Raw genomic sequence first — 20,647 nt, 5'->3', positions numbered from 1 at the left:
AGCAGTAGAAGTTATTCCTGATAATATTCCTCAGCATTAATCTAAGCTGGAAAAACTTCCAGGGCATTAAAGTAGATAAAACCCCAGGGCCGGACAAGAGTGTATCCTTGGTCTTTGTGGAAGACTTGAAATAAAACTGCGAAACCCTGTGTGGAGACATTTGCTTCATCATTAGCCACTGATGAAGTTCCTAAATACTGGAAGGTGGCTGATGTTATTTGAAAAGGGTAGCAAATACAGGCCAGGGAACTACAGATCATTCAGCCTGACATCAACAATGGGGAAGTTCCTATACGGAATTAAGGGACAGGACCTATCAGCATTTGGATAGTGTGATTAGGACAATTCACATTGGCTTTGTGCATGGGAAGTCAAGCTTCACAAACTTATGACATTTTTTTTGAAGAGACAACCAATAAGAGATTCATGAGGGTAGGGAAGCGTATTTTGTTTATTTGGGCCATAGCTAGGCCTTCAACAAGATCCCGTATGGTTGGCTGCTCTGGAATCCAGGGACAGCTAGTTAGGAATATTCGGAATTGGCTCAGAGGATGGAAGCAGAGGGTGGTGGTTGAAAGTTGTTTCTCAGAATGAAGGTTGATGACTAGTGCGTCAAAGGGTTTAGTACTTGAACATTTGTTATCAGTTAATTGCATAAATGATTAGGATGCAAATGCACATGGTTTTATCAGTAAGTTTGCTGATGACACAAAAGTAGGTGGTGTTGTTGATAGTGAAGGCGGTTATTGTACATTGCATGGGTTGATCAGTTGGGGTGCTGAGATGAGAAGTGGCAAATAGATCTCAAGCAACAATATATTCCCAATAACTTTGTACTATTATTATGTCATGTTTATATTTTATGAAACTAATAAAAAGATTGAAAAAGAAAGATCTCAAGCAAGACAAAAATGCTGGTGAACGCAGCAGGCCAGGCAGCATCTATAGGAAGAGGTACGGTCAACGTTTCGGGCTGAGACCCTTCGTCAGGACTAACTGAAAGAAGAGATTGTAAGAGATTTGAATGTGGGAGGGGGAGGGGGAGGTCCGAAATGATAGGAGAAGACAGGAGGAGACAGGAGGGGGAGGGATGGAGCTAAGAGCTGGAAAGTTGATTGGCAAAAGGGATGCAAGGCTAGAGAAGGGAGAGGATCATGGGACGGGAGGCCTCGGGAAAAAGAAAGGGGGAGGAAAGCTCAGAGGATGGGCAAAGAGTATAGTGAGAGGGACAGAGGGAGAAAAAAAGAGAGAAATTTTTAAAAAAACAATTAATAAATAAATAAATAACGGATGGGGTACGAAGGGGAGGTGGGGCATTAACGGAAGTTAGAGAAGTCAATGTTCATGCCATCAGGTTGGAGGCAACCCAGACGGAATACAAGTTGTTGTTCTTCCAACCTGAGTGTGGCTTCATCTTGACAGTAGAGGAGGCCATGGATAGACATATCAGAATGGGAATGGGGCGTGGAATTAAAATGTGTGGCCACTGGGAGATCCTGGTTTCTCTGGCAGACAGCATCTGCAGATTTCCTTGTTTGCGTTTTTAAATAGATCTCAATACAGTTAGTGTGAGGTGATATATTTTAGAAAGTTCAACCGGCGTAGAATTTATACTATGAATGGAAAGGCACTATGGAGTGTAATGGAACAGGCGGACATTGGAGTACAATATATAGTTTATTGAAAGCGACATCACAGGTAGACAGGATAATGAAAAATTTGCTAGCCTACGGACCTATCAGCATTTGGATAGTGTGAGTAGGACAAGTCACCATTGCTTCAGGCAAAGAAAATAAAGCTTTGCAAACCTTTGAAGATTTTTTTTGAAGAGGTAACCAAAAAGAGGTTCATGAGAGGAGGGCAGTGCATTTCATTTTATTTGGACTGTGGCATTTAATTATTGTGTTGTTTTGGTCACCCTGTTATATTTAGTAAGGACAGAATTACGCCGGGAAGTGTGAAGAGGAGATTTATGAGGATACTGCCAGGACTAGAATAAAAGGGAGAGGTTGTCCAGGCTGAGTCTTGGAACATAGGAGAATGAAGGGTGACTTTATGGAAATGTTTAAAATCATGAGAGGCTGACATAAGATGGATTGCAAATCTTTGCCCAGGGTAGGGAAGTCCTAAACTAGGGGGCATAGATTTAATTTGTGGGAGGAAAGATTTTAAAAGGGATCCGAAGGTAATCTTTTCCATACAATAGGTGGTGAATGTATGGACCGACTTGCCAGAAGCAGTGGTTGGGGCAGGTACAATAGAATCAGAAGCATTTTGTGGCTTTGAGGGATATGTGATGAATGCAAGGAATTGGACTAGCTGGGTGGGCACAGTGACTAACTGGTTAGGCCAAAGGATCTTTACTTGTGCTGTATTGCTCTATGACTCTAATTATTGCCGACATCCTGCTCCAGATGAAATTTCAAATTATTATAAAGTCACTCAATTATTGTGTTTCCAGATGTCCATAATTATATTTTACATTACTTTTTAGTAATGCACTTCAATGTGATTGGATTCTGTGACTAGCGGTGTTGCACAGGGATCTGTAACAGGACCCTTGCCGTTTATGATTTGGAGCTGGATGTAGGTGGCATGATGTGTTAGTCTTCAGATGAAACTAAGACTGAAGGAAATGTAGATAGAGTAGAGGGTATTCTTAGGCTACAGAGTAATATTAATGAAGAAGACTGAGAAATCTCATATGGAGTTTGTTACGCAATGATTATGAGAGCACTAATGAGGCTAGGACATGCACAATGAATGGTGGGTTCCTAGAGAGAGTGGGACATTAGTATACATGTCTAAAGGTGCCAGTTCTCACTGGTTAAGAACGCATATGGTATGCTGGACTTCATTGGTCAGTACAGTGAATACAAGATCAGGCATGTTGCGGTCCAACTTTATGAAACATTGGTCAGACCCCAGATACTCTGGTTACCATACTAAAGGAAGGATGTGATAGAAGCGGCGAGAATACAGAGGAAATGTACCAAGATGTTGCCAGGGACAGAATGTTTCAGTTGAGGAGAGAGAATGAAAAAGCTGTTTTCCCTGGAGTAGAGGAGGTTAAGAGGAGGCCTAATTGAGGGGTATAGATGGGAATGTGTTTTCTCCACTTACCCTATTTCAACGATTTAGCAGAACTTAGAAGGATCATTTTCAGAGAGTGGGCTGAATCTGGAACATATCACTGGAAAGAGTAGTGATTGCAGAGGTGCTGACACATTTCAAGTGTCCAGGTGCTAGACAAACACTTGAATCATTGAGCCAAGGGCTGGAGCATGGGATTATTGTGAATGGGTGTCCACTGGTGCATAGAATGGCCTTATATATGTTACACAAATTTATTTGTAATTAAAAAAAATTCAGAATAATGTAGACAAACAAAGCAGTAAATATTACTCAACATTTAAAGTTGACAAAGCTGTGAGTAAGGATTTTACAGGCAAAGTTGTCAGCAAAGTTTCAAGGACAAAGTCCCTGCACATGTACTGCTCAAAGTTGTACACTGTGTACATACTTAGATAATACTTAGATTTCGGGTAGATGAACTCGTCAGCCTGGGAAGGCAGTCCATCTAAGAGAGGGAAAACTCTGATTTCGAACCTCCGCTGCCTTGCGGCCATACCCACTCATGGGAAAGGCTTTGAGAGTAAACCCTGAGGACAAATCCAGAGCTGGAGTCCCTAAGGGAGTCTGACGTTGCCTTCAACCTCGTTCTGGCAACTCCTGCGACGACACTGGTGTCAAGCTGTATCGGCCCTTGCCCTTCCCTTGGACAATATCGGTGTCTTGGAGAGGGGAAACTTGCTGCATGGGCAACTGCCGTTCTTCCATACAATCTTGCCTAGGCCTGCGCCCATGGGCTCACGAGACTAACCGGACGCCACCTATCACCTATCACTTAGATAATAAAAGTACTTTGTGATACTACCACTAGAATTCTAGATACCTTTGCACTGAAGCCTAGAAAATAGCTAAATGGCTGTTAGCGGACAGTGAACAAAATTCCATTTGAGGATATTTGTCAGTGAAATCAATCTTAATCTCTATAGACTTCATTTTCGAGCAGCTTTATTTTGGGTTACCAAGCTATTTAATCTTTTGTAACACATACAAAATGCTGGAGAAACTCCACAGGTCAGGCAGCATCTATGGAAATGAATCAACAACAGTTGAGATTTCGGGCTAAGACACTTTGAGAATGAAAGGGGAAGATGCCACAATAAGAAGGTGGTGTGGGGGGGGGGGGGAACGGAGGAAGAAAGAAGAGAGGGGAAGACAAAGTAGAAGAAGAGGGATGAAGCCGGTAGGTGGGAGACGGTGGATGTAGTAAGAAACTGAGAGGTGATAGGTGGAAAAGGCAAAGAGAAGGAGAAGTGAATATTCACATACTTAAGGTAATCTAACTACTCTAATTTTACCTCTTCAGTACTTCCCAGGTCAAGGTTAGAAATTTGGGTTGGAGGTCCCGCAGTCAGATGAATTCTTACATAGTCTACAAATTCACGCCAAGCAAAACAAATTTCTTTGTGACCAGTGCGTCCTGGTAAAAACTTTATTCCCCGAACAACCATATGCTGGTTATTTTCCTGGAAGTAGTAAAAGAATGATGAGCTCAGAATCATATAGAAGCTATCATATAACTGTAGATACATCATGTCTACATAGAAAAGTTTAAGACACTTAATCAAGTATTGACTGAAGATATTTGAATGTTAAAAAAGCCAAAATTTGCATTGTCAATTCTTTTATTAAGAAAAAAAGAATTGTCAAAGTTAGCTTAAAGTTGTCAAAGTTATACTTAAGAATTTGGATATATACTGTGATGGATTTTAAGGAGTTTAATTCTGAATAGAGCACTTCAAATCATGCTGTTCAAATGCTGGACATATCGAGTCCAGCACACTCAACATACATACACCCATATACATAAGCATTTGGGAGACTGGTAGAATAGATTTTCAAGCTCGTGTAGGCATCTTCTGCCCGGTGCAAACTTTCTTCGCAGCTGTGTTTTTGACTGTGAACTATTGAAGTTAGGACAGAAAAGGGGATGCCATAGGGTCGTTTTTGTGACTAGGTGCCTGTGATTAATGGCATTCCCAGAGGATCTGTGAAAGGTCTCCTGTTGTTTGTAACATACATGAACGATTTAATTGTGGACGTAGGTGGTACAAATTCACAGATGACTATAAGATTGGAGCTGCTGATGGCGTGGGGGGCATTCTTTGGCCCCCACAGTCATATCCACATATTTGTGAAATGACAGCAAAATGGAGTTTAATCTAGATAAGTGCAAGGTGATGCACTTTGGGAGCTTTGTTGAAACTAAAACATAGAGCATCAATGCTAAGTTCTTAAAAAAAAAAGCACTGAGGGGATGAGAGGCCTCGGTGTGCAAGTCCAACTTTGAAGGTGGCAGTGCAATGTAATAAATGGTTAAGACATATGGGATGCTTGCCTATTTAGAGTGGAGATTCTGCTCCAACTTTATGAAACATTGATCAGGCCTCATCTAGAGTACCGTGTGCAGTTCTGGTCACCACACGAGAGATAATGCTACAAAAGGTGCAGAGAAAACTCAACGAGATGCTTCAGGGATAGAGCATTTTAGTTATGAGGGGAGGCTTAGGCCAGGCCTACTTTCCCTGGAGCGAAGCTTGTAAGGGACTATGATTAAAGTATATGTGAGTATGGGAGGCATATATAGTGTAGATTTCAGGCATCACTTTTCTCCTTAGAAAGTGAATAAAAGCAAAGGACCTAGATTTAAAATAAAATGTAAGAAATTCATCCAGCGTTTGCAATTACCTCGAATGCACTACCACGGAGAGAGTGGTGAATGCAGATTTGCTAACACATTTAAGGCTAAATTCTAACTTATAAAAAACTATAATGTTGTGGATTTTTTTTGCAAAAGCACATGCTTATTTTTAAAAAAATCAAATATTACCTAGAAAAAGAGACATGCAAAAATTATATTTAAGTATGGATGCTTTACCTGCCAAATGATTTTTAATGAGTTCTTGTCGAGTCCGTCAGCAGCCACTCCCAATAAATTTATACAAGAGGATGTTAGGTTCTGAATATGATTGCCATGTCGATCAGTAAGCATTGCATCTAAAAATCAAAAAATTATTTTACATCAAGATGAACTTCAACTTCATACTGGCATTTAAAAAAAAATTACACGAATGATCAAGCATACAATGTTACGGTAAAACAAAACTTACATATTTCTCCTTGTAATTCTTCACCCATCTGGACAGTGCTTAATCCTTTCAAAGAACATTTCAAAAGCTTGGGTTCATCTGGCTGTGGTCTTTAAAAAATGAATTGTAACATATTAAATTAAAGTTACAATTTTCTTCAATTGACTCGAAGGGCAGAGCAGCCTAATTTGCTCCGATGTCTTATGGTTTTAACTACACATCTCCAAGACTCCAGCTTCTAGCATCCTAAGCCAGCATGGTTCAATTTAAAAATTAATTTACAAATACAGCTCAAAAGCTCTATTTTCTAGGGAAATGTTCTCAGGCTACAATAACCAGTTGATTCTATATATGTGATTTACTTTCAGGTCTCAAACCTGACTGCAACGCATTTCACTATGCTTGGGATTCTTCTGCTTCATACATTTACTTACTTTTCTTTCTCTTATACCACCCCCCCATTCCCCGACCTTGCCTTATATACAATTCAGCTATATTCCTTTATTACACATCTTCTCCTATATGAAGGATATTTTCAAATTAAGGACCAACTGTAAAGCATGTGGCAAATTTGTAAAAGGCATACATCATATGTTTTCATATATAGTGGATTCTGGTTAATTGGGCCATCAGTTAATCAGGGCAACTGCTTATTTGGGACAACTTTTAAAGAACAAATACTAATCGAGAAAATAGCTGTGTTTCCCTTCATTATTTCGGATGCTATGCCACTAATTGGGACAGGAGACTGTTCTGAACAACTTCTAAATAGTGTTAGTCACATGAACTTGTGTGGCCATTAGACACCACACCATTAAAGGTTTTTAAATAGCATGTTACACGTGTTTGTGATTTAATAACTTCAACATGTTAGGACTACAGAAAGTTTGGACGCATTGACAATCATCCTAAATATTACAATGAAAAAGACGATTTGGAAGATGCAGGCTGTCTATTGTCTGCACTAGGTGTCTGCACTAATATTGTTCACTTACAGTCAATCAAAAGATCACAGAAGTGTGTTGGTGTCTGTCGTACCCAATAATAACAGTGAAACCTGTGAGTTTTTGAAGTGGAAAAGCCACTGCAATGGGACAGTTCCACTCTCTCGACCTCAGAAGTTTCAGTCCAGTGGTACGAGTTGTCGTCACAAACTGGTGTCTTCCCCGGTAGCAGTGGATAACCATGACTACTTCTGCGCCTTGTCATGCTCTTCGCTCACCACGAAGTATTGTAGAACTACCTCTTCACTAGAGGTGCTACCCCTGCCTGGATACCCCATACATTTCAGAATTCACAGAATTAATCCTTCTGTCAATAACTATAAGAACTAATGCACTTTTACTGTACTGTAGCAGGATTGGTAGTGTTCTAATTCAGTATTTCATTTAAATGCATAATTTGTTACTCACTTAAATAGTTTGTCTGTTTTTATATACCTTTTTAACTATTAAGGGGAGGCTGCTTAATTGGGCCAAAATGTACTGGTCCTGATGTGTCCCAATTAACTGGAATCCACTGTATTAGAATAAGAGGGGGAAAAAAACACACAGCATGACAGAATATACAAAACTTACATAGATTCTAAAACTGTTCTTAAATTTCTACAATGTAAATCCTCTGGGTAAAGTAAACGGAATAATCTAAGAATCTGCTTGAGACCTCGTGGGATTTTGAGCAAAACCTGCCAAGTGCATTGACTAGCAGGTGACAGTCAGATAGATGGGTACCAGAACTCTATGCACATTGCATTATAGGAGCTGCTAGTCCACACATATTAGGGCAAAATTTCATCCATTATATGAGCTGCCAGCAGCGGTGGTGAAGGTGGAAACAATAGGGTCTTTTAAGAGACTCCTGGTTGGCTACATGGAGCTCAGAAAAATAGAGAGCTATGGGTAAAGCCTAGGTAGTTCTAAGGTAGGGACATGTTCAGCACAGCTTTGTGGGCCAAAGGGCCTGTATTGTGCTGTATGTTTTCTATGTTTCTATAATAGTATTGAAAATTATCAACATGCTAGCACTGTACCTGAATAAATATCTGTATACTTCCAATACAAGTTACTGAATATTTGAAAACAAAGTCAAACAGCATTTGCAGAAGAAAGTTAGTTTCTAAATATTTTGCACTCCTAATAAAGGCTACCCAACTTGTAAGGATTAACATTTATTGCCTTTATTGGATAGGCACTTGAGGCATGATTGAGGTTTGCTGTGAATAAATGAAATAATATTGTCTGTGAGAATAGAAATTCATCCATTCCAATATTTTTGAGAAACAGTGGGCTTTGCATAAATTAAAATGAAGTGAACAATGGAGAAGGTATTTTCGAGTGTCTAATCCATATTTTCGAGTGTCTAATCCATATTTTGTAGTTCATACAGAGAGTAATTTATACAAATACATCTAAATGGAATGCACATTGACCTGACTGGTAAGGACAAGATAAAGGCTCCTTTGCTTACTTTACTGTAAATGCACTCTCCAGTGAAACATGATCATCTTGGTATGATACCTGACAATAACGCATATCCTTAACAGAGCAAGGTACTTTTACATCAGGCAATAACCCTTGAATTAAATGTTCTCTATTTATACGTGGTGTCCAGTTGACCTAAAATATAAAATAATTAAACATTTGGTTAAAGAAAAAAGAGCAAAACTTCAATGCAGTGTTAAAATAAACCATTGATCTGTATGTCAAATTATATTAAACATGTTATATTAAATTCATATTGTACTGGAAAAGTTATATGAAATTTGATTTTACTGAACTTGATTAATTTTTGACTAATCTAAAATTGATACAGAAAAATGCAAATAGGTGTTCAAAGTGATGACATTGAAATATCACCATCACAAAATGAGTGCAAAACAGTGTGAATTTGCTCTAATTAACTAAAAGGACAATATATAAAAAAAAACAGCCTAATAACAGGAATTGGAGTTGAGCAATTTATGTGTTGAAACGTTGGATCTATAATGCTTCCAAAAAGACTGCATACTATATAATAAAAAATCTTAAAATTCTAACCAGGCAAATTCAGATGTGGGCAGATAAATGGCAGATGAAATTTAATCTAATTACATAAAGGAAGTACAAGTATTAGATATTAACATACCAAGGTGGTCTTGAGTTAGAAAGTGCACTGTATGAGAAGGATTTGGGTGCCCTGGTAGACTCATCACTATCAACATCTAGACAATGCACAGAGGCAATTAGGAGGGCTAACAGAATGCTAACAAAATGAAAATTATGAAAGGGATAAATAGATAGAGGCAGGAAAGTTGTTTCCACTGGATGGTAGATTAGAATTAGGGGACAGAGCCTCAAGATTTGGGGTGTAGATTTATGATGGAGATGAGAAGGAACTGCTTTTCCCAGAGAGTGGTGAGTCTGGTATTCTCTGCCCAATGAAGCAGTGGAGGCTACCTCAGTTATATACTTAAGACATGGTTGGATAGATTTTTGCATAGTAGGGGAAATAAGGGTTATGGGGAAGTAGGTGGAGATGTCCACGGCCAGATCAGGCATGATCTTATTGAATGACGGAGCAGGCTCGACAGGCCAGATGGCCTATTCCTGCTCCTATTTCTTATGTTGGGCTATATAATGTGCTCAGTGGAGGCCACACCTTGAATATTGTGTGAGGGATGTGAAGGTATTGGAGAGCCCAGAGAAGGACTAGACTCATTCCAGGTCAGCAGGGTATGAGCTATGAAAAAGACTGAAAGAATTAAATTTTTTTAGCCTAAGTGAATGTAGAATGAGAGGAGACATGATAGAAGTGTTCAAAATCATTAAGGATATAAGTAGATGCCAGCTGCTACTTCAAAATTAATCCATCAAAGACACGGGTCCATAGGTGGAGACTGATTAAAGGAAGCATTTCTTTATACAGCGAGTTGTGGACACACGGAACAAGCTACCTAGTTGTGTAGTTGAGAGCAGTACCTTCGAGAATTTCAAATCTAAACTCCACAGTTATTTCAACACACTATGTGAATAGGAATTTAGCAAGCTTTGTTGGGCCGAATGGCCTGTTCTTGTCAAAAACTTTCTAATGTCCTAATGAATTTCGAAGACAGGATACTGCACAATGCAGAGCAAGGACAAGCATCTGAAACAGTCACCTACTGACTGGAATAAGTGATTTTGCTTTCAAAGTATCAACCAAATGAAACCAGAGGAGGAGTAAAACAAACCCTGGGGTCTGCATTTGTTTAACAGAATAGGTCCATGCCAAGGCTGAAAGAGACAAAAGCATAAAACAACCTGAAGGAATTTGTCAAGGTGTGTTACGTTGGTCGTGGGTAGGAAGAGATGTGAAGATTTGACAATTAAGCTTATAAACAGCCGGTGAACAACTTACAGGTAGTTTCAAAACAGGGCTATCAGGAGTGAAAGAATTAAGTACCATGAATTTATATCTGCATATTTACAATAAGTTGCTAAAAGCAGGGTCACCACATATAATACTGAGGAACAAATAGGCTGGTAAGGTAGACAAATGGGATTTACTGAGATCAAATGTAATGAGACAATAAAAGAAACAGTTGGAAATTAAGTTAATTTTTATTAATGGTGGGGAACAGTAGTGCATATGTACACATGATATAATGAGAGACCTGAATTTTATAATAAAGTCAGGAAGGAAAATAAACACAAAGTTTAACATTTTTTCTTTAAAACTAAGCAGAATTTAACCCAAAGATTACATAATTCTGTCCAATATTCTATTACAGGGAATCCAGAGATACAGATTAGTGAAGGAAAGAACAATCAAAGGAATATCAACTTCAAACACTTCTTGTCATCCACATATTGTTTTGAGTTTGATATCTCTAATTTCAGGAAAAAAAGACCAAGGAAAATACCTAATTTCAGAATCTTTACTCATTAATTCAATCTCAATAATTTAAATTGATATTATGACTGTTTCAATTCTCAGAAGAAAACCACACAGATAATTTATAGATCTTTGATCAAGAAGACAGAAAGTAATTTTGTTATTACGTGATCAATAGAATGCTCAAGATGTAAAAAAGAAAAAAATGATTGCATGTTAAGTGAAGAAGTAAGAGAGCTAATGTCTCTAAAACTTTGTTAGTGATTAGCTTTTAAGTTTGGAAGTTCATGTCACCAGCAAAGCAGGCCAAATTATCTCATGCTGTAATTTCAATTACTCTTAGACATTTGTATTTTAAACAATGTAATATTATACAGAATGTTAATCAAATGAGCTAAAGATGAGTATCTACCTTAATTTTTTCAGCTAGAGATGAATTGACAACAATCTGCCGATCACCCTCATCATACATCCGAAAGATAAGGTTATGAATTGTGTCACCAGCTATCCAATCAATTTCATCCTGGTGTTTAATATGTATCGATTTCTGTCCATCCATACTGAATATCTGTAGTTTGGCAACTTGAGTGCTAGGCAGCAATTTGATTACTTTCTCCAATGAAGGAACATCTTTGTAGCTCTGCATATTAAGAACAACACATTTTTTTTTAATAAAGACAAGATTCTGGAGAACATTTGGCCCATTGAATCTGCTCTGCCATTTCATCATGGCTGATGCATTTCCCTCTCCGCCCCAGTCCCCTGTAATGCATCATGCCCTGACTCATCAAGAGCCTATCAACCTCTGCCTTAAATAGACTACTTGACCTGCTGAGCTCCTCCAGCATCTTTCATGGATTTCTATATCACCTTAACAAACAATGATATAAGATATGAAAAAAAATTTCTGGTGGAAATATCTTAGCACCTTTTTCAACTGATAGCACTTACATGAATTAACAAGCACCATAAAATTGAAATTTTGTGAACAATTTGTACACAAATTTTATCATAGCAAGTTTGTCCAAGTTTGGTTCAACAAAAAAAAATGCAAATATTCAAATGAAGGAAACTGGCAATAATTGCATTGCACTCAGGAAAAAAGAGCAAATCTAGAAGAAAATATGGCAACTATTGAACTGACAGTTTGTCACTGTGTTGCTAAACAGAAGTGAAATACTGGCCGTCCCCAGTCGGCAGAGTGTAATCTGAACCCCTGTGATCACTGACATCAATACTTTGCAACCTACGGTCAGCTATTCTCCTTCCCTCTTTCTACATTATTTGCTAAGTCCTTTCTGCAAAAGTTCTTTATCAGTTCATCTTCAACAAAATAGTACTGTCAAAATATTATACCCATTTCCAAAAAAGCATAATGAATCAGCATAGTAATCTAGAAAAAGGACATCCCAAAACCAGAAAAAAAATGGGTTAGCATTTGATAGTCTGCACAAAGTGACTAATCTTTTTACATGCATTGAGAAAGAAGGTAGAAGGTACAAGGGCCTCAGGACTTGCACCACCAGGTTGAAGAACAGTTACTACCTCTCAACCATCTGACATCTGGACAAAGGGGATAACTACACTTAATTGCGCATCCATGGAGATGTTCCCACAACCAATGATTTCACTTTAAGGACTCATTTTCTCTTGTTACTTCATGATCTCGTTATTTATTGCTATTTATTTATATTTGCATTTGCACTGTTGTCTTCTCCACTCTACTTGACCTTTCTTTGATCCTGTTCATTACTAGAATTAGAATTAGATATACTTTATTAATCCTGAGGGAAATTTGGTTTCGTTACAGCCGCACCAACCAAGAATAGAGCGTAAATATAGCAATACAAAAAACCCCAACGATCAAACAACAAAATGCAAACTATGCCAGATGGAAAATAAGTCCAGGACCAGTCTATTGGCTCAGGGTGTCTGACCCTCCACGGGAGGAGCTGCACGTTCGATGGCCACAGGCAGGAACGACCTCCTGTGTTGCCAGTGTTGTATCACGGTGGAATGTGGCCGAAGTCCAACAGTAAAAAGTTCAATATCCAGTCTGCAAACATGTTCCTCGATCGTAATATACCCCGGATTGCACCATCCGTTGTTAACCAGAACAGTAAGCACAAAACTCCTTTACGCTTACCGCTCTCGGTGCATTTCTGGTCAGCCGGAACGGTATTACCCACCAAAATTCTCTTCTCCATAAGTCTCTGTTGTCTCGACCCGGTCCTCTTTCCTCGACTTTGTGATCTATTCTATAGATCTGCTGAGTATGCCTCCAGGAAAATGAATCTCAGGGTTGCATATGGTGACATATACACAACTCTGATAATAAAATTTACTTTGTACTTTGTAGAAAGGATGATGTGGAGAAATATAGTTGACATGCTAGTAGACTTGAAATGCATTTGATAATATATCACATACCACAACTATTAACAAAATTGAAGCAAGTATAATTAAAAACACTGACTGCATGAGCACAAGATGAACGAGAGGACAGAAAGTAATTTTGTTATTTTTATTTTAAAAAGGTAGAGAGAAGAATAGTGATTTTTTTTTTTAAAACAGGCAACTAGTCTCACTCATTTTTGCATTTCTTAGAGATATCCACAAACTCGTGGCAATCTAGTAACCTCTCAAAAAGTATAATTTTCAATTAAAGCAGTCTCCACACAATGGTCCAGTATTCATAGACCTTTTATCCTATCCCTTGTGACAAGCAGTCTTTATTTGATGTAGTGTGGTTATTGAATTTGCTCAGAATGCCCGCAAGAAAACACAATTTCAGGGCTGTATATAGTGACATAAATGATAAATCAATTTACTTCGAACTTTTATATAGAGTTCCTAGCTTTGCTTGAATCAAACTTATTTTGTTCATTAACATCTACTAAATTATTAAAACTTTGATTATTAAAACTTTTAACTAATTTTGTTGAAATGGAAAACATCAATCCCAGTTCCAACTATATCTTTACTTCCATTATTTGATCCAATAGCTTATGCTTGTTTCATTTTTGATTCTTCATTATTTTCTAGAAACCAGAAGGCTGCCAATGTTTCCAAAAATACATATATCAAAGTTGCTTTAGTGAACTGCATGAAATGATATGCTGCAATTACCTAAAACTCAAATCTTCATTTTGAGAACCGCCAGAGATAATTTTTAAATCAAATCTATGCGAATGAAACATTTAAACCTGCATAAATAAACCACATGCTGGACTTCAGTTATTCAGTTCCACATATTTAAGTCAAATGCTCATATAAATTCATTAACAAGTCAAGCCAAATGTTACTGATCAGCTGATTCACGATCATCATTTTATATTATGTAAAATTATTTTGTTTTGCAGTAGTACATTACAAAGACAAAATTACAAATAAATAGTGCAAAACAAAAACAGGAAGAGTTCTCAGACTGTTCAGAGATCTGATGTGGAGGCAAAGAAGCCGTTTCTGCATTTCAACCTGGATCTCATAAAACTCAAATTTACATCTACTAGTTTATTTGCAAAACCATCTCAGATGAATAACTGTTCATGCTAATAATAGCTGAAATGTAACAGAAAGGGAAAATGGGGGGGGGGGGAAACAATAAGCTAGCCATACTAGAAATATAAATTCATCACATGGCTCAAAGTGGCAAACAAACAGGAAAACAAAAGACAGTGGAAATCAAAAAAGACCATTAGTGTATCAGTACATTTGACTTGTACTACAACATCTATTGGCTAAAGCTATCAAAGTCACAACAGAAATAGTGTTGAATAAAACAAAATTCTTACCACTAACTCAATTTTTGCTTTCAATGTCTGGTCTTTTTTGATGTTCTGGACATGTATCACAGGGCCAGTTAGGATTCCAGTACCAGTATTGCTACAATCCACTGTATAGACAGGCAGATTTGGGGCACCAAGAAACTGTTTTAAAAAACATGTAAATGATTACAATAAAATCAATGAGAACTGAACAAGCTAATTAACAAGAGTTAGGGTGAGCACTGAGTGAATGATACAGTAAATACATAACAAACTCCTTTGGGTTCAGTTCAAACTAAATTCAGGTTAATGGAAAAGACAGCTGAATGTAACAATAAAACAATCTACGTTTGTAATTTCCATAAAGATAGAAACCTTTCCAAAGTGCAATCATTAGGGTGTGATTTTAACCATGCTATACACGTAAGTATTTGTAATGCAATTTAATAAGATTGAAATACAAACTTTTTCTTAAAAACTGATGGGTAAAATCTATCAAAAGAAAAATTCAACAGTTAATTTCAAACTGTTCAATTGCATCTTCCAGTTTCTACTAAACTCAAAGTAACTGTTCTTGCTAATAGCAGCTGAAATGCAACATAAAGGGAAAGAAGAATAAAAACCAAAAGCTAGCCATACTACAAATACAAATTCATTAACAAAAAAGCACCTATGGATTTCCCTCCACAGATGCTGCCTGCCTTGCTGAGTTCCTGCAGCATCTTGAGTTGAGCTACCAATTTTATTCTCTAATATCTTTAGAATTCATTTCATTTTAAAGTCTGGTCTCAACTTCCAGCTACTTGCTTGTTCAAAAATATTTATTCCCAATTTCATTACAATGAGACATAAGAGCAGAATTTGGTCATTCAACCTGTTAAGTCTGCTCCACCATTCCATCATGGCTGAATACTCCAGTTTCTGAGATTGCAATATCCATTAATCTTATAGTTCCAATTTTATGAATTCTAAGTTCCTTGATGACAATCAGAAACTCAACAATACTCTTAAAAAGAATATCAGGAGGACAACGAGAGGGTACGAGATGGATCTGGCAGGTAGAGTTAAGGAAAATCCCAAGAGGTTCTATAGCCATATTAAAAGGGTGGCTAGGAGAAAGGTCCTCTTTGAGATTCGCAGACTGCCTATGTAGAGTGGGGGAGAGAGAGGAGGGGAGAGAGGTGTGCCCTGTGGCTTCCCTGTCAGAGTTGAGGTGAATTGTCTGTATGACTTGGCATTTTTGTGGTGTGGGCTGGGGTCTCGGAGACACAAGATGGTAGCAGCATGTCCGGGCCAGAGTTGCTGGAGCAGGCTTGGAAGAAATTCAATGTGGTGGAGCCGAGGCAAAGTGAACACAAGGAAAGATCCACGGTTTGAATAATTAAAGAGTTGAGCTGGAAAGGTTGGGGTACTGGTCAAATCGAGGCGGTGGAGCCCGAGGGCATAACAAATTGGCAGAGAGCGAGGAATGACCCAAAGTTTCGCCGATTTAAGCACCAGGCCAGATTAAAATGATCAGGGTGTCAGGGTCAAATGTGAGGGATGGTCTGGTTTGGCTTGGCTCACTGCTCTGCAGAGTTTGCTCGTCTCAGTGCTAGACTGAGATCGTGGCCTGCACCTAGTGGACCTCTAGGTTGGCTGCAGTGATGCCTGGCTTTGTGGCGTGGTTTGCTCGTCTGTGCTGGACTGATGCTGTGGCCAGCAACTAGTGGACTTCTAGATTGGCTGCAATGATGCCTGGCTTTGAGAACTTCAGTTCTAAATGCTGTTTACTTGCTTTTTTTGTTTGCACGATTTTTTTTTTCCCTTTCTCTGCACACTCGGTGCTTGATTGTCTTCTTTTTCTTTTACTGGGTTCTCTTGGGTTTCTTTGTTTTGTGACTACCTGTAAGGAGACGACCTTAAGGTTGTATGAAGTATACATACTTTGATAATAAATGTATTTTGAACTTTGAGAGAGAGGTCCCCTTTGAGATTAGCATGGCTGCCTATGTCTTGAGCTACAGGAAATGGGTGAGGTTTTTAAACGAATCTTTCTGACTGAGAGGAAAATCATGGTTGTTCAAGATATAAGTGAAACAAATGAAGGGGGTACTTGCAGCCTTAAAGTGCATTAAGATAGATAAATCCACGGGGATTTACAGAGAGCACCTTTGTACTTTGTAGGAGGCTGGAGACGAAATTTCATGGGTCCGTGTGGAGATATTTGCTACATCACTAGCTGCTGCTGAAGTTTCCAAAGACTGAAAGGTGGCTAATGTTACTATGCTGTTTAAAAAAGGTAGGAAGGACAAGTCAGGGAACAACAGGCTGGTCGGCTTGACACCAGTGGTGGAGAAGTTGCTGGAGGGAATCTGAGGGACAGGACCAATTAGTATTTGGATATACAGCACTTGATTAGGAGTTAGCATGGCTTTGTGATTCATAAGCTGTGCTTGATAAACATTTTAGAGCTTTTTTTTAAAAAAAGAATTAATCCAAAATATAGATGAGTGAAGGGAGTGGATGTTGTCTATTTGACTTAAACAAAGCCTTCAACAGAAGCCTCCTATGGAATCCAGAGAGATTCAAAACTGGTTCAGAAATAGGAAGCTGAGGGTATTGCTTGAAGGTTCTTTCCTGGAATGGAGGCTGGGTGACTAGTCTGCCACCGGGTTTAGTGTTTGGATATTTTTTATTCGTTATTTATATAAATGATTTGGATGTAAATGCACAAAGCTTGATTGGTAAGTTTGTGAATGACACAAAATTATGAGGCGTTGATGTAGGTTATTGCAGATTGCAAAGGAAATGATATGAGGAGTGGAAATCAATACAGATAAGTGTGAGGAGAAGCAATTTGGAAAGTCAAGCCAGCATAGAACTTATGCCACGAGTGGTAGGGCACTCAGGAGTGTAACAGAACAAAGGGACCTAGGAGTACAAGTACAACGTTTGTTGAAAGCGGCATCACAGGTAGACAGGTGTCCAGACTTGGAGTACTGGGGGCAGTTTTAGTCACCTTGTAATAGGAAGGGCTTCATTAAACTAGAAAGGGTGCAGAAAAGATTTACAAGGATATTGCCTGGAACAAAATGCCTGAGTTACAGGGGGAGGTTGTCAAGCTAGGCCTTTATTCCTTGGAATGTGTGAGAATAAAGGTGATTATAGAAGTAGTTAAAATTGAAAGGCATAGATAAGGTTGATGGTAACAATCTTTTCCCCAGAGAAGGAGTCCAAAACTAGGGACATAATTTTAGGGTGATGGGGGAAAACCCTAAAAGGGACCTGAGGGACAACATTTTCGTGTACAGGATAGTGAGAAGAACTGGTCAATAGCATCATTTAAGAAACACTTGGATAGATATGTAGAGGTAGGAATTGGAGGGACATGGGCAAATGCAAGAAATTGGGATTAGCTGGGTAGACATCATGCTTGGGCCATAGGGTCATATTGCTCTATAACTATGACTGAACAGCAGCTTTCATCAACATGAAGCAAAATGATGTAAAAACTATATCCAGACATAAATAGGTATCATAAAGAGGACCAAACATCAGACGTGCAGTTCTCTGCTGAACATTTATATTGAAAAAATAACGGAAGGGAATATGCTAAGAGAAGGCAGGAGAGATAACAAAAGAGAAATACATAGAAAAGTAAAATCTTAACTTTGACAGCTAAAATGTTTACCTTACAATGTACCACCAACTTCGGTTGTGCTGTAATATTCCCTGCTTCATCCAACACCTCAACTTGGAATGGAAAAGCTGTTCCATTTTCAATAACTAATTTATTAGATTCAGGCTTTATCCTCAGGGTATGTGGTGGGCCTGTAATTAGTAACACAACATTAGCCTTTCTATTCCATCTTATCCCTTGAGCCTTACTCCACTGTTAAGTTATAAGCCACAAACACAATTCTCCATTGAACATTACCAATATGAAAATTCTTTAACATTAATATGGATAGGCAGTTTTGGCATATTTTAACTCTGCAAGTTATCACTACTGAACTGAACCAGCACGTCTTCTGCAAGGGTTGCTAGGTCGTAGGCAATGATAAACTTCTTTTTTTTCTAACCTCTGAAAATGAGGGTAAATGTAACAACATAGTTTCACCTTTTGACTAGCTAATAGGAAAGATAAGATCTTGCGACCTCATTCATCTGGCATCAGCTAACATAACATTTAACTGCACAATTATTAAAAAAAAACTGCTTAGATTTTTGCACCTCCTCTTACTGGGGAAGCCAGCAACTCAATGCCAAGCTGCTCCTCAATGCCAGTCAACTACCTGCAAGTGTCAGAAAATTTAAGAACAGGACATTTGATAATTTGCATCAGCTCCATTACCCCAAAAGGCTTTTTATATTGGTACATTCCTACATTACTACAGGTTCACTTCACGCGAAAAGATCTATACATGTGTCTTGAATATACTTACAAATCAAGTGCACACCAAATTTTTGGAATAGATGCGTAAATCATTGATACATAGTAGCGCAATGCTTTACAGCACCAGCATTCGGGGTTCAATTCCAGCCACTAGTTGTAAGGAGCTTATAAGGCCATAAGATATAGGAGCAGAAGTAGGCCATTCTGCCCATCGAGTCTGCTCCACCATTCAACCATGGGCTGATCCAATTCTTCCAGTCACCCCCATTCCCCTGCCTTCTCCCCATACTCTTTGATGCCCTGGTTAATCAAGAACCTATCTATCTCTGCCTTAAATGACTTGTCTTCCACAGCCGTTCATGGCAGCAAATTCCACAGATTTACCACCGACTAAAGTAATTTCTCCGCATCTCTGTTCTAAATGGACTCCTTCAATCCTGAAGTCATGCCCTCTTGTCCTAAACTCCACTACCATGGGAAATAACTTTGCCATATCTAATCTGTTCTGTGACTGAGAAGATTTCCTCTGTATCCTCTGGTTTCCTCCCAAATTCCAAAGACATACAAGTTAGCAGCTGTAGATATGCTACGTTGGTGCCGGAAGCATGGGGACACTCATGACCTGTCCCCAGCACATCCTTGGACTGAGTTGGTTACTGACGCAAATGACACATTTCACTATGTTTCGAAGTATATGTGACAAGTAAAGATAATCATCTTAATAAGTACATTATCTGCTTGGCACATAGATGAAGATATGTAAAATGGTTATGAATTGTCCATGTTGACAATAATATTTGCTTTCTGATGTGCATTAAAATGCATTTCCAGAACTTTGCATTTCTTAATCATAAAGTTATAGAACACTACAGTACAGAATTAGATCCTTCAGCCTATCTAGTCCATTCTGAACCATTAAACTGCCTAGCCCCGCTGACCTGCACACAGACCATAGTTCTCCACACCCTTCCCATCCATGTACCTGTCCATATTTCTCTTCACTTGCGCTGACAACTCGTCCACACTCTCACCACTCTGAGTGAAGAAGTCCCCTTTAAATATTTTACTTTTCACCCTTACTCCATGATCTCTAGTTGTAGTCTCACTCAACCTCAGTGGGAAAAGCCTGCTTGCATTTACTCTATTTATAGCCCTCATAATTTTATCACAAGCAAGATAAATTCTTCAGATGCTGGAAATCCAAGCAACACACACAAAATGCTGAGGAACTCAGCAGGCCAGGCAGCACCAGTGGGGAAAACTGTACTTTTTTCCCCCCACATGGACACTGCCTGGCCTGCTGAGTTCCTCCAGCATTTTGTGTGTTGCCCTCATAAGTTAATACACTATCAAATCTCCCCTCTATCGTCTACATTCTAGGAAATAAAATCCTAACATTTTCAAACTTTCCCTATAATTTAGGTCCTCAGGCA

General features: G+C 38.6%; 1 protein-coding gene across 5 annotated transcripts in view; it reads right to left on the bottom strand.

The window, feature by feature from the left end:
- smchd1 (structural maintenance of chromosomes flexible hinge domain containing 1) overlaps positions 1 to 20,647 on the bottom strand; it is a 169,004-nt gene that overhangs the window by 65,300 nt on the left and 83,057 nt on the right. For all 5 annotated transcript variants that reach the window (XM_072255886.1, XM_072255895.1, XM_072255904.1 and 2 more), the window contains 7 exons: positions 18,510 to 18,649; positions 14,864 to 14,998; positions 11,482 to 11,709; positions 8,685 to 8,833; positions 6,240 to 6,328; positions 6,008 to 6,126; positions 4,428 to 4,595 (listed from right to left, as the gene is read on the bottom strand). In XM_072255886.1, the coding sequence (XP_072111987.1) occupies positions 4,428 to 4,595; positions 6,008 to 6,126; positions 6,240 to 6,328; positions 8,685 to 8,833; positions 11,482 to 11,709; positions 14,864 to 14,998; positions 18,510 to 18,649 (1,028 nt within the window). The remainder of the gene's footprint in view (positions 1 to 4,427; positions 4,596 to 6,007; positions 6,127 to 6,239; positions 6,329 to 8,684; positions 8,834 to 11,481; positions 11,710 to 14,863; positions 14,999 to 18,509; positions 18,650 to 20,647) is intronic.

Source organism: Mobula birostris, chromosome 1 (assembly GCF_030028105.1).
Source record: "Mobula birostris isolate sMobBir1 chromosome 1, sMobBir1.hap1, whole genome shotgun sequence".
In the NCBI taxonomy this organism is placed as follows: Eukaryota; Metazoa; Chordata; class Chondrichthyes; order Myliobatiformes; family Myliobatidae; genus Mobula; species Mobula birostris.
This window is presented reverse-complemented; position numbering and strand designations above follow the sequence as displayed.